The sequence below is a fragment of the Bubalus bubalis genome, chromosome 5, assembly GCF_019923935.1.
Source record: "Bubalus bubalis isolate 160015118507 breed Murrah chromosome 5, NDDB_SH_1, whole genome shotgun sequence".
Lineage (NCBI taxonomy): Eukaryota > Metazoa > Chordata > Mammalia > Artiodactyla > Bovidae > Bubalus > Bubalus bubalis.
In genome coordinates, this window is record NC_059161.1 from 80510635 (window position 1) to 80524464 (window position 13830).

Here is a 13830-nt window from a genome sequence, read left to right on the forward strand (position 1 = left end):
GACTCTGGAAAGAAACCTAATCTCTCTGAGCCTTGGTTCTCCATCTGTGAAATGGGGATGATAATAATATTCACTTCAGATAGCAGATGTGAGAATTACTAGAGTTCAATAACATACACAAAGTGCTGACATCAGTGTCCATCAAACACTCAGTAAGTGTTAATTCTTAGCATTTCAGGCTCCTGAAGCATCTCGAGGCCGAGCCCACTCCAAATACAGTAAGAAAACTAAAAATCTGTATTAGCTAGAGGAAGCATTCCCAGAGGAAAAAAACATTTGGAAAAGCTTTATTGATACTTTCTCACTGCTGGCCACAAATCCCTTCAAAAGCATCCAGTTCTCTGGGTCTCTAAAGGGCCAGCAATGAGACTTCCTCTCTCTGAACTTCAGGTTCCCAAATCTGGGAAATAAAAGCCATAACATGTAACACGATCTAGTGATCTCACAGGTTGTCATGCGGGTCTAAAGAGTTAAGAGACAGGAAACTGTTCTGAAAAGTATAAAATGCTACTCAAGCACAGGTTAGCGCTGACTGCCCGCTTAAGACACTCAACTTCTGAATGCTGGCATAGTCAGCTGACACAGGAAGAGGCTGCTCTATCTCACAGGTTCCCCTGGGCCCATACCTGTGAAGCCTGCCGGGAGCCGGCATATTGCATATTGAGTGTATATTACATATTGAGTGCAGCACTTTCCACAGCATCATCTTTCAGGATCCGGAATAGCTCAACTGGAATTCTATCACTGCTGGGAGCCAGAGTGAGGAATTCCGCCCATGACAAAGGTCATGAGGAAGGACGCTCGGCATACGCAAAGGCGGGATCGAGCCTCAGGAGTCCCCCTGGAAATTCTCGAGCATCTACCCCCCCAAACCAGAGTCTGCCTACTTTCTGCTTTGTGCTTTCACCTACACCTCTGACTTTACGGGGGCCTGTCCCCCACTACCTCTCTCTGAAAAAAGAGTTAGCTTATAGCTCCAGTTAATAATTCCTGGGTGTGACAGTGTTTAACCTACAAACTCCTTTGGAAATCCTCTAGCCTGCCTGAATAGGTTTTTCCGGCCACATGTGATTGTTCAGAGCCTCCCAACTGTGAGAGGCAGGAGATGTTCTAAACTGCCTAAACACAGATTCCTTTGAGTAGTTAAAAGATTGATTAGAAATTGTATTGGTGAAGGGTTTTTCACTTGTTGGGCCAATGTTTGCTGCTAAGTCTCCATACTCCTTACCTACTGTGTCCTTGGCAGTGTATTGATTGATATAATGGGTGTATAGAAATGCAAAATGCAGCTTTGTCCATTGCTTTTTTGGAGGCTGGTGCCTGACTTTGGAATAATCACCTTTAGAGAAAAATAAGTTTCTTAAAATGTTAACAGGCCTCCGGGCCAGAAGATGATGTCAATCACCTGAACTTTTGCATATGATAAGTTTGAAAGCCTGGCTTCGATTAGGACCAGGAACTGCTGTCCTTGCATGACTCCACCCCTTCCCCCATTATCCTCTATGCATAACTTAAGGTATAAAAACTACTTTGGAAAATAAAGTGCGGGCCTTGTTCACCAAAACTTGGTCTCCCCATGTCGCTCTCTCTTTCAAATTCTGGCTGAGTCTCCATCTGGAGCGCAGAACCCACCATGCTTGCTAATTATGCCTGGGCTTCTAAGATCCGACCAGGGAGGCCTCAGTGTCTCCTCTCCTTCGGGAGAACGGAAGGACGCCTGCGGCCTACGTAAGTGGTGCAAACTTCTTGTCTTGAAGTTTTATTGGTCTCCCACGTAAACCAAGCTACTCAGCTTCTTTTCTCCACTGAATTTTCCTACTGAGCTATCCTCATTCTATTACTCTTTGTATCCTTAATTAAAGTGTAATTAAGCAGTTGTTTCCTGACCCTCGCCTATGCCGTCTCTCCTTCGAATACCCTGGATCAGCTGGGGCTGGACCCCGGCAGAAGCCCATCTCTCCAGCTGCTCCACAGGAGTGAATTATAAGCCATCTCTTACTAAGACATGGCCTATCATTTGGGTAAGCAAAGAACTTGCTGTCCAAATCAGGACAGTGAATTCAGGCACCAGGACTCAGATATAAAATGCCACTGCCCCGGCATGTCGAGCCACTTGGTCACTCTCACTGTCACCACCCAGGGGGGACTAACGGCAGAGGCTGGGGCGGAAAGGAGGCCTGCAGGTCTCTGTACATCTCCACAACAGCCCACTTCTAAGGTAACTACAGTTACAGCCATCACAGCTATCCATTTAAATTAAGCCAGGTGTTTGCAAACTGGGTTTTTTCATAGAGTACCTTCAGGGCAGCCTGGCATGAAAAAAAAAAAAAAAGAGGAAAGAGGTAAGACAAATGCAAAGGGCTCTGAACTCTCTTTTCTTTTTTTAATCTCATCAACTCCAAATCTGTGAATTTTACTGGATTTCGGATTAAGGTTTCATTTGTATCAAAGGGTTCCAAGTCTAACAAGAGGTTAGAGGATTTCTGGTAAGTATTGTCTACAGAGACCTCTGCTAAAATAAACACACATTCTCTCAAAGAGGCGGCACACCAGTGCAATAGAACATGACCTGGGAAGGCTACACAGGACACACTGGGGGCCACACTCTAAAGGTCTACTGGTGGTGCTTTAGTTGCTCAATCATGTCTGACTCTTTGCGACGCCAAGGACAATAGCCCACCACAGTTCTCTGTCCATGGGATTTCCCATGCAAGAATACTAGAGTGGGTTGCCATTTTCTTCTCCAGCGGATCTTACTGACCCAGGGATTGAACTGGCATTCGATTCTTTGCATTGCAGTTGGATTCTTTACCGACTGGGTCACCAGGGAAACCCCAAATGTCTAATAGAGATAATTTATTTACAAAAGTTAAGATAGGCTGCACCACTGAACATAGCACCGGCTTCGGCTGAATTTACATCATAAGCACAGTAACCCCAACCATTTTCTGCTAATCAGAGCCAGTGATTAACACATATATGTCCTCAGTCCACCCTGGTGGCTCAGTCAGTAAAGAAGTAGGGAGCTACATAGCAGAAAACAACTGTCCAGGGGTAATAAGGAACATCAGAAGGGTGTACTGTCAGATGCTGGGGTGTGAAAGATCCAGAGCACACAGAACTGCCCAGAGAAATATAAGCACAATAAAAAGTGTGCATTGCAGGTGGTCACAAAAGTGTGTGTGGGGTTGGGGGTATGTGCAGATACAAAATAGAATATGGTGGGGGGAGGCATGTGTATTCACACAACAGAGTGTGTAAGTGTAGTCATGAGAATTTGTGGTGTCCATGTATAATATTGAAAGAGATATGTGCTTGTGTGTATGTGTACGTATATGAGTATGGTCATGAGAATGGGGTCCTGAGTTCATGTGCATGAGAGAAGATGAGTGGGCATGTAAAATGGTGAGACTGTGTGGATGTGTGTGATCACGAGTATATGTCAGGGCTCATGACTGGTCATGAAAATACATGTGTGTGCAATCATGAGAATGCATCTGGGAGTCATGAAAGTATGTATGTTCATAAGAGCATACAGCTGCCGTGAGAGTTTTGCATGCGTGCATGATCGTGAAAGCATATCGCTGATCATGAGAGAGTATAAGTATATATGTGGTCTTGAACTTCGGTGAGAATGTATGAGAGGGAAAGGACGGAAGGATGAGAATAATAATGAAGGAAAAAAAATTGTACTTGTTCGTGTGCTCTGCCCCAAACAAGGACCAAAATTTTAGGGTACTCCACAACTGGCCTAGTGTGAGTTCAAGGCAAGGAACTAGGCTCAGCCCATCTTTCTACTTACCACGAACCATCAGAGCTTCACTGCCTAGCCTCCCAAGCCCAGGGCATCAGATATGGCAGCAGTCACCCACTAAGTCTTCCAGAATGCTCACTCCTGAAGGAAGAGCCCAGGCCAGACTCCTTGCCTGACCTTCCTCTTAGCAGCTATCCTCGAAGCCAAACATAGGAAAATCCTCTTCCACAGAGCAGTGAGTGAGGCTGCGTGGCGGTGGAGTGGGAAACGGCTGAGAGGTGATATCCCACGTCTGAGGTATGAGAAACCCCAGTAAGATGGCAGGCACTGAGAGAGGGCATCAGAGGGCAGACAGACTGAAACCACAACCACAGACAACTAGCCAATCTAATCACATGGACCACATCCTTGTCTAACTCACTGAAACTAAGCCATGCCATGTAGGGCCACCCAAGACGGGCGGGTCATGGTGGAGAATTCTGACAAAATGCGGTCTGCTGGAGAAGGGAATGGCAAACCACTTCAGGATTCTTGCCTTAAGAACCCCATGAACAGTATGAAAAGGCAAAATGATAGGATACTGAAAGAAGAACTCCTCAGGTCGGTAGGTGCCCAATATGCTACTGGAGATCAGTGGTGAAATAACTCCAGAAAGAATGAAGGGATAGAGCCAAAGCGAAAACAATACCCAGTTGTGGATGTGACTGGTGATAGAAGCAAGGTCCGATGCTGTAAAGAGCAACATTGCATAGGAACCTGGAATGCTAGGTCCATGAATCAAGGCAAATTGGAAGTGGTCAAACAGGAGATGGCAAGAGTGGATGTTGACATTTTAGGAATCAGAGAACTAAAATGGACTGGAATGGCTGAATTTAACTCAGATGATCATTATATCTACTACTGTGGGCAAGACTCCCTTAGAAGAAATGGAGTAGCCATCATAGTCAACAGAAGAGTTCGAAATGCAGTACTTGGATGCAATCTCAAAAATGACAGAATGATCTCTGTTCATTTCCAAGGCAAACCATTCAATATCATGGTAATCCAAGTCTATGCCCTGACCAGTAAGGCTGAAAGAGCTGAAGTTGAACGGTTCTATGAAGACCTACAAGGCCTTTTAAAACTAACACCCCGAAAAGATGTCCTTTCCATTACAGGGGACTGGAATGCAAAAGTAGGAAGTCAAGAAACACCTGGAGTAACAGGCATATTTGGCCTTGGAGTATGGAATGAAGCAGGGCAAAGGCTAATAGAGTTTTGCCAAGAGAACGTGCTGGTCATAGCAAACACCCTCTTCTAACAACACAAGAGAAGACTCTACACATGGACATCACCAGATGGCCAACACTGAAATCAGACTGATTATATTCTTTGAAGCCAAAGATGAAGTCAGCAAAAACAAGACCGGGAGCTGACTGTGGCTCAGATCATGAACTCCTTATTGCCAAATTCAGACTTAAATTGAAGAAAATAGAGAAACCACTAGACCATTCAGGATGATCCAAACCAAATATGACCTAAATCAAATCCCTTACAATTATACAGTGGAAGTGAGAAATAGATTTAAGGGACTAGATCTGATAGAGTGCCTGATGAACTGTGAAATGAGGTTCGTGACATTGCAGAGGAGACAGGGATCAAGACCATCCCCAAGGAAAAGAAATGCAAAAAAGCAAAATGGCTGTCTGAGGAGGCCTTACAAATAGCTGTGAAAAGAAGAGAAGTGAAAAGCAAAGGAAAAAAGGAAAGATACCCATTTGAATGCAGAGTTCCAAAGAATTGCAAGGAGAGACAAGAAAGCCTTCCTCAGTGATCAGTGCAAAGAAATAGATAAAAACAATAGAATGGGAAAGACTAGAGATCTTTTCATGAAAATTAGAGATACCAAGGGAATATTTCATGCAAAGATGGGCCCATTAAAGGATAGAAATGGTATTGACCTAAAGGAAGCAGAAGATATTAAGAAGAGGTGGCAAGAATACACAGAAGAACTGTACAAAAAAGATCTTCATGACCCAGATAATCATGATGGTGTGATCACTCACCTAGAGACAGACATCCTGGAATATGATATCAAGTGGGCCTTAGGAAGCATCACTATGAACAAAGCTAGTGGAGGTGATGGAATTCTAGTTGAGCTATTTCAAATCTTTAAAGATGATGCTGTGAAAGTGCTGCTCTCAATATGTCAGCAAATTTGGAAAACTCAGCAGTGGCCACAGGACTGGAAAAGGTCAGTTTTCATTCCAGTCCCATACAAAGGCAATGCCAAAGAATGTTCAAACTACAGCACAATTGCACTCATCTCACATGCTAGTAAAGTAATGCTCAAAATTCTCCAAGCCAGGCTTCAGCAATACGTGAACCATGAACTTCCAGATGTTCAAGCTGGTTTTAGAATAGGCAGAGGAACCAGAGATCAAATTGCCAACATTCACTGGATCATCAAAAAAGCAAGAGAGTTCCGGAAAAACATCTATTTCTGCTTTACTGACTATGTCAAAACCTTTGACTGTGTGGATCACAACAAACTGTGGAAAATTCTTAAAAAGATGGGAATACCAGGCACCTGACCTGCCTCTTGAGAAATCTGTATGCAGGTCAGGAAGCAACAGTCAGAACTGGACATGGAACAACAGATTGGTTCCAAATAGGAAATGGAGTACGTCAAGGCTGTATATTGTCACCTTGCTTATTTAACTTATATGCAGAGTACATCATGAGAAACGTTGCGCTGGATGAAGCACAAGCTGGAATCAAGATTGCCGGGAGAAATATCAATAACCTCAGATATGCAGATGACACCACCCTATGGCAGAAAGTGAAGAAGAACTAAAGAGCCTCTTGATGAAGGTGAAAGAAGAGTGAAAAATTTGGCTTAAAGCTCAACATTCAGAACTAAGATTATGGCATCTGGTCCCATCACTTCATATCAAATAGATGTGGAAATAGTGAGAGACTTTATTTTCTTGGGTTCCAAAATCACTGCAGATAGTGACTTCAGCCATGAAACTAAAAGGCACTTACTCCTTGGAAGGAAAGTTATGACCAACTTAGACAGCATATTAAAAAGCAGACACTACTTTGTCAACAAAGGTCCGTCTACTCAAGGCTATGATTTTTCCAGTAGTCATATATGGATGTGAGAAGAATTGATGCTTTTGAACTGTGGTGTTGGACAAGACTCTTGAGAGTCCCTTGGACTGCAAGGAGATCCAACCAGTCCATCCTAAAGGAGATCAGTCCTGAGTGTTCATTGGAAGGACTGATGTTGAAGCTGAAACTCCGATACTTTGGCCACCTAATGCAAAGAGCTGACACATTGGAAAAGACCCTGAAGCTGATTGAAGGCAGGAGGAGGAGGGGATGACAGAAGATGAGATGGTTGGATGGCATCACCGACTCAGTGGATATGAGTTTGGGTAACTCTGGGATTCGGTGACGGACAGGGAGGCCTGGTGTGCTTTGGTCCATGGGGTCGCAAAGAGTCGGACACAACTGAGCGACTGAACTGAACCGAACTGAAGACTCTCTATCATCCAGTGCCTGTGCCTACCTCCACTCCTGCCCCTACCTGGAATTGTAGGTTCTTATTTGAAAGGTTCTCTGAGGCCATGCAGGCCATGCTGGAAGTGAGTTCCTCCAAAAATATCCCTGACAGGTCAGTCTTTCTTTGATTATCCTTCAGGAATACAGAGCTCACTACTAAATGAGGAAGCCCTCATTGTCTTAAGGAAGTTTTTTCTTAAACTGAATGGAAACCTATCTCTCCTTTAAAATGACAGTTATCTATCAAAGGACAGTGGCTATGAAGTCACATCAGACATGCATTTATGAGAATAAATTTATCAGAATAAATAAAACTACACTGGCTGGGAAAAGTGAGCAATTGTTGTTTAGCTGCTAAGTCATGTCATACGTTTTGCAACCCCATGGACTGTAGCCTTCTAGGCTCCTCTGTCCATGGGATTTCGCAGAAAAGAATACTGAGTCACCAGGGAAGCCCAAGTGAGTGACAGAGGTCTCTTTGCAAACCAGCTATTTTCATCAGAGACTTAGCAACAAAATTATACTTGTAACTAAGTATTCTTTTAAATCACTGTATACATTATACATTTTTATAATTACTATATAATGTATACTGTATCTGTACATTGGTATTATTATTCAGAGATATAAACCTAAACCACCTACCATGCTTTATGGGAGATTTAGGAATTTTCCCTTTACTGACTATAGAATCTAATTCCTCCACTAATGTAACACCACTGTATTGGGTGCCCAGAGGATCTTCTGCTCCTGGTTAAAAATATCTAGTTGCAAGGCTTCACTGAACCCAGGGGATCTGCAGATAGACCTCTTTAATTCAATCCAATGATTACTATGAGTAGATTTCTTATTCTGCAGTAGATTACTTTTTGTTATGGATACAAAAGGCAAATAAGATACAATCTAAACCCTTAGGAAATTCACAGCCTACTTGGAAGAAAGGAAAACATATGGAGTAGCAGGTAATCAAGTATTCAGTCTCCAGCACATCCTGGGCTTCAGCGCTGAGCACCACCTGCAGGGACCAACTGAGTTCACCAGTGATGGTTTCTCCCTCAGCTCTTTGGGAAGGAGGCAACCCCAGCCAAGGCCTCTCGACCCCTGACTGACATGCAAGATGCTTCTCTGGACTAGAACTGACTTCACCTGGGGGAACAGAAGGTGCTTGAGGGAGGTGGGGCTGCAGCTCCCAACGCTCTCTGAAAGCAGAGCCACAAGCTGGGCAGCCATCATGCTTCTTGTGTGAGTGGTGAGCCAGCAGCCCAGATCCTCAGGCTCTGCCAGCCCTGGAGTTTCATATGAAGCTGGCTTAGAGCTCCTTTCCTCAATACTATTTCCCCATGACATTCTCAGTTTCCACAGGGCCCTCCCAGTTCAGCAAATTCCTCTAGAAGGACCCCCTCTCAGAGTCTGCCCAGCATCAGCACCCCTCTGAGTACTCTTTACTCTGGTGGCCATCTCAAGTGCCACGCTCCTGGGAGCCAGCACCGCATGTCCCCCAGAGCTAATTATACTTAGTGAGCTAGCAGCCAGAGGGGGACACATGGTGACTTCATGCGGCTGCAATATATATTTGTCCCTCCCTCTGAACCCACTCCCTTTCCTCTATTTCTCCCAATTCCCTACCCAGAACCTAAACTCTGAGGCAGCTCCCTGCTCCCTACCAACTCCTCCTCTCCAGCACACACACACACACACACACACCACACATAACTCCATACTACTTAGAAACCACACCTTGTTTCTATATCAACTCATCCAAGGGCATATAGCCACAGAGTACAGTATCCCTGGCACAGAAAGACTTCAGTTGTCTCCCCCATATCCTAAAGCCCCATTGGCCTCCACCTCCCTGGCCCTGCTGAGTTTTCACCATGCTTCACTGCCCCCAAAGCTGACTACTCTCCCTCTCCCCTAGCTCTCACCCTGCTGTCCTCAGTGGCTCGGAAAGGACCCATAAGCAATCCCTGACAACTATTTCCAGCTCTAAGATTTCAGCAATCAACCTAGAGAGGAGACCCAGCGTCCTGGCTGCCTGCCCTTCCCTGCCTATCCAATCCCTCCTTATTATCCAGCTGCAAGACCTTCCTTATACATGCCACAGTTCTGGCATCATGACAAGCTCAGCAGCACATGCCCTGATACCACTGGATGAGATTTCCTTTTCACATCCCCACCCTCATCCCACGCCCATTCTTCTATCTTTCAGAGATGGTGTCTCTCATTGTGGAGGGTGTCTAGTGCATTCTTGGCCTTCAATAACCATTGTGCCATTCATTGTCTCATTATCTCCCGGTACCTCTTAATCCAGGCAGCCTCCTCACATCTCAGGGCAAAGTCCTAGAAAACAGCCAAAGGAAATCATTCAAACACTTTTTTAAGGTAGCTTTCCTTGGGACTGCCTGGCTAATTATTAGTGGCAGAGAGTGGATAGGTTGGAATCCAGGTAAGACAGTTATTTAAAAGGATGTGGACCCAGATATTTTCATAATCCAATAGCAGTGTAACAAAATTGGTGCTGGTGGTGGGGGAGGAGGAATGGATCTGTTAACAGGGTGTCTGCTGTGTGTACCTTTCAGGTGCTCCATGGCCCTAAATTGCCTTCAGAAGACTTAGCACCTAGCATGGTGTCTGGCATTACAGTAGATGCCCAATTAATATTTGTTGGATGTTGAACAAAGTACTAGGTGCCAGTTCCAACTGGGAAGATTGAGGGAAGAACCCCAAAGGGGCTACTGGAGGCGCCCCTTAAGATCCCACCAGGAGAGGATCTCCATGCTAAGGACAGCCTCATCAACCACTTGCTCACCAGAGGACAGCAGTCTCAATACCCCTACCCCTCTACCAGCATACCTCTCCTTAAAGGTGACATTGGCACCCCCTTCTCAAAACAAAACAAAAACCCAGCCACATCACGTTTCCAAGTCCTTCAATCAGACCTCTCTTTTCCCACTCACAACCAAACTGTACTGGAAAACATTTCAACTGCGTAGTGGAAAGTCAATTCCCCACTCCTACTCTCCCCGCTCAGGAATCTCTACCCAGCCCTATTTTATGGTTGCTCCCATCCTGAACCCCACCTTCAATAGACCTCCAATTGGCTGCTCCTTCCACTCCACCGCCCCTGGCACTGCAGAAATGTGGGCATCTCTGGCTCAACCTGAGACCGGCAGTTCGAGGAATGGAGAGTGAGCAATATTAAGAACGGCTGTTATGAGCAATGTGTGAGGGGATAAGAACCCCTGGAAGAACGAAGACCGTGCCAAAGCAGCGGAGCTGGCCCCGGCGCTTCTTCTCTGACTCTTCTGCATGGGAAACGGGGGCGCGGTCCACCCAGCTCCCCCTGGGAGACTTGCCAACTCAGACTCCCCGCCCCGAGCTGATGGAGCTGAGGGCGAACTCCAAGCACTCCCCACAAATCGGGCATCGTCCTCTCATTCTCATCCTCAAGGGCACAGGGCGCTGCAAAGGCTGGTGAGGGGTGGCAGGAAAAGTATCTACCGGAGAGACACGTTTGAGTAAAAGGTGCTGTTTCCCAAGAACCGCTAGACTGAGACCTCCTTCCCAAACTGTGAGGAGAGCTGGAGGTGGGAAAAACAGAAATCCCTCCCGCACCCCGGGCTCTGGAGGCTCACCTGCCTGCACTCACCGAAGGCCGGGCAGCTTGGCTCTGCGCAGGAAGCCGGCCCGGCCTGGAGGCGCCGGACTTGTCCTCGCGAGCGGAGCCGGCGCCGAGGCAGCCGCAGCCTTCCCGAGCCGAAGCGCCCCGCCCTCGCCTTCTGCGGACGGCCCCCGGCCCCACCTCAAGGGCGGGGCTAGCCGGCCCCCTCGAGGCCACGCCCCCGCCCCGGCGCTCCCTCCCTCGTGACGTGGAGCCACTTGGGGCTGCGCGCCATCTTGGCTCGGCCGGGAGAGTATCTCGTGAGGTGGCGGGGAGCCAGATTTTTACCCAACGCCAGTCAAGTTTTAGGGCCCAAGGGAGCCCTGCCTCCATCCCAGGGAGGTGCAGCACGTAGCCTTTGAACCTACGTTTGTCTCCAACCACGTCCTCCCTAAATTGGTCTCAGTACTGGCCTTGTAATTGTTTGCCAATGATTTGTTGCCTTTCACACTGTTGCCCATTTATTATTCGTCCTTTGGTTGCGCCCATTTTTTAAGTGGAGAAACTTGAAAGCCAGATAAATTTCCATAGTGCAAGCTTAAGTGAATTGTGTCGCTTGGCTGTGCTAACACTGTTACTATAAAATGCAATGTGTGTCTATAGTATGTACAGAATAGGAAGACAGTTTTAAATGCCAAAATTCATGCAAAATTTTGGTTAAATCTGACCATTTTCTTTTAATTGCACCGTATCCTGTACCCTGTGACAATTAATGCATCTTTCCCATCTGGTTTGTGAAGTTTCATCACAGTGTCTATTCAGTCCTTTACATTGCCCAGTAAGCACTGCTAAAAATGTAAGGATTTTACATATTCAAAAGCAGAGACATTACTTTGCCAACAAAGGTCCGTCTAGTCAAGGCTATGGTTTTTCCTGTGGTCATGTATGGATGTGAGAGTTGGACTGTGAAGAAGGATGAGTGCCGAAGAATTGATGCTTTTGAACTGTGGTGTTGGAGAAGACTCTTGAGAGTCCCTTGGACTGCAAGGAGATCCAACCAGTCCATTCTGAAGGAGATCAGCCCTGGGATTTCTTTGGAGAGAATGATGCTGAAGCTGAAACTCCAGTACTTTGGCCACCTCATGTGAAAAGCTGACTCATTGGAAAAGACTCTGATGCTGGGATGATTGGGAGCAGGAGGAGAAGGGGATGACGACAGAGGATGAGATGGCTGGATGGCATCACTGACTCGATGGACCTGAGTCTGAACTCCGGGAGTTGGTGATGGACAGGGAGGCCTGGCATGCTGCGATTCATGGGGTCGCAAAGAGTTGGACACGACTGAGAGACTGAACTGAACTGAACGTGTACAGACTTATAAACACTCAAGTTCTATATCAGCAACAAATGCTGTAGTTGAGATCAATGGCATGTATAACCATTTTTTTTCTTTCCTCCAGTATATTCACCATTTGGCTTAATTAATTCTATGTCATTGGTAGAAGGAAGGAAAATCTGAGTAATTCTGACTTACTTGAGGGGTAAGAAATGAACTTGAATATTTTGTTTGTCTGATCCTCCAAGCAAATTGAAGGTACATATTTAAAGAAGTGGAAAGTACATAGCAGTTTTTATAAAAGCAGTCCAGAAAGTTCCAACTCTTCTCCAGATGGTTTCGGTTCCCATCAAAAGGAAATCCCGAGACACTTTATATCCTTTCACTAAAAGGCAACTCAGTCAATGCAGAGGTAAAGTATAACATACTTGACCAAGTGTTAATGTTTTACTAAGAGAAAAGCTGAGGCAATGTTTAATGTTGTATCTATCATACCATGGAGTTTGATACAAAAACCAGGAAGTTCAGTCAGGACACAATTATTAAGCCAATTTTACTTCACTCCCCTTTTAAAAGTAACTCCTAAATAGGGGACACAAAATTCACTAGACATCTCCCTTCTGCTCCATGGCATTTTATAAGGACACTAGGAACTGTGTGTTTCTCTCCTTCTGCCTCAGAGGCAATTTTTGATTGTAGAAATCTCTAAGGTGCTTATTGTCCTTGGGTTTTTTATTTTTTAATCATTTAAATGCCCAAATTCTGTTTTTCACTGACCTAGCTCACTTTCTGCATGAACAGCTTTAGTATCCACCTCACTGTGGGGTAAGGTTAGCTATTAGCACCAGTATTAAGCAGATCCTTCCTAAGAACACTCTGTAAATAGCAGGGGGTAGGGAGAATGGTAAGGAAAAAACAACACTCATTTAGCAGTCAAGCCCGTGACTGTACTGCCCCCGTGGGATTTTCATGTTTAAGGAATATGGTCTTAATGCCCACCTTGTGGCAATATCTAGCTAACATCCACCCCCTCTCCCAGCTAATTTGGGTAGGGGGCAGGGCAGGAGACAAACAGCAAAGTTATCTTGTTAGCAAAAAAACAAAACAAAAACATGATCTTCTTCTCAGAGTACACAGGCTATAGCAAGTCCTCTCACCAAGAGGACATTAGTTTTTCTGCAGGGATGAAAAAACCAGGCTCTGATAGGTAGCACAGGGCAGAGCACAACAAAGGAGGCACTAAATTCTTACAGTGCCGAAGTCTGGTTCCAATATGGGAATGCATTTTTTAAAGGATCTTCAGCATAATAAATGCCTTTTTAACAATTTAATCACTATTCTTCCTGCAGTAACTTAAATGGTTTTACATTTTACTTAGAAACATATATTTATAAGATTCTTTCATGGATCTTATATACTGTTTAGGCTGATTAGGGATAAGGTTTACCACAATCACCTTTTTATTCATCCTTTTATTTTTTCCATCTGTGTTCACTTGCCTGCTTCCCTTTGCTGACATCTACCATAAAAATAATGAGACTGACCATTTTAATTGTGGCATAGCAAAGGGTCAGAATCCTGGCTCTGCCA

The 13830-nt window shown here is 45.2% G+C and overlaps 1 protein-coding gene across 14 annotated transcripts in view; it reads right to left on the reverse strand.

Moving 5' to 3' along the window:
- The window catches only part of PPFIA4 (PTPRF interacting protein alpha 4), a 55070-nt gene extending 43200 nt beyond the window's left edge, over nt 1-11870 (reverse strand). For 4 of the 14 annotated variants that reach the window (XM_025277807.3, XM_025277805.3, XM_025277803.3 and 1 more), the window contains exon 1: nt 10953-11868. In XM_025277807.3, the coding sequence (XP_025133592.3) occupies nt 10953-11297 (345 nt within the window). In that variant the 5' untranslated portion in view covers nt 11298-11868. Of the gene's footprint in view, nt 1-10938 lie in introns of all 14 variants that reach the window. The other 10 variants (XM_044943334.2, XM_025277808.3, XM_025277814.3 and 7 more) reach the window with 6 other exon arrangements.
- Between the last annotated feature and the right edge of the window lie 1960 nt (nt 11871-13830).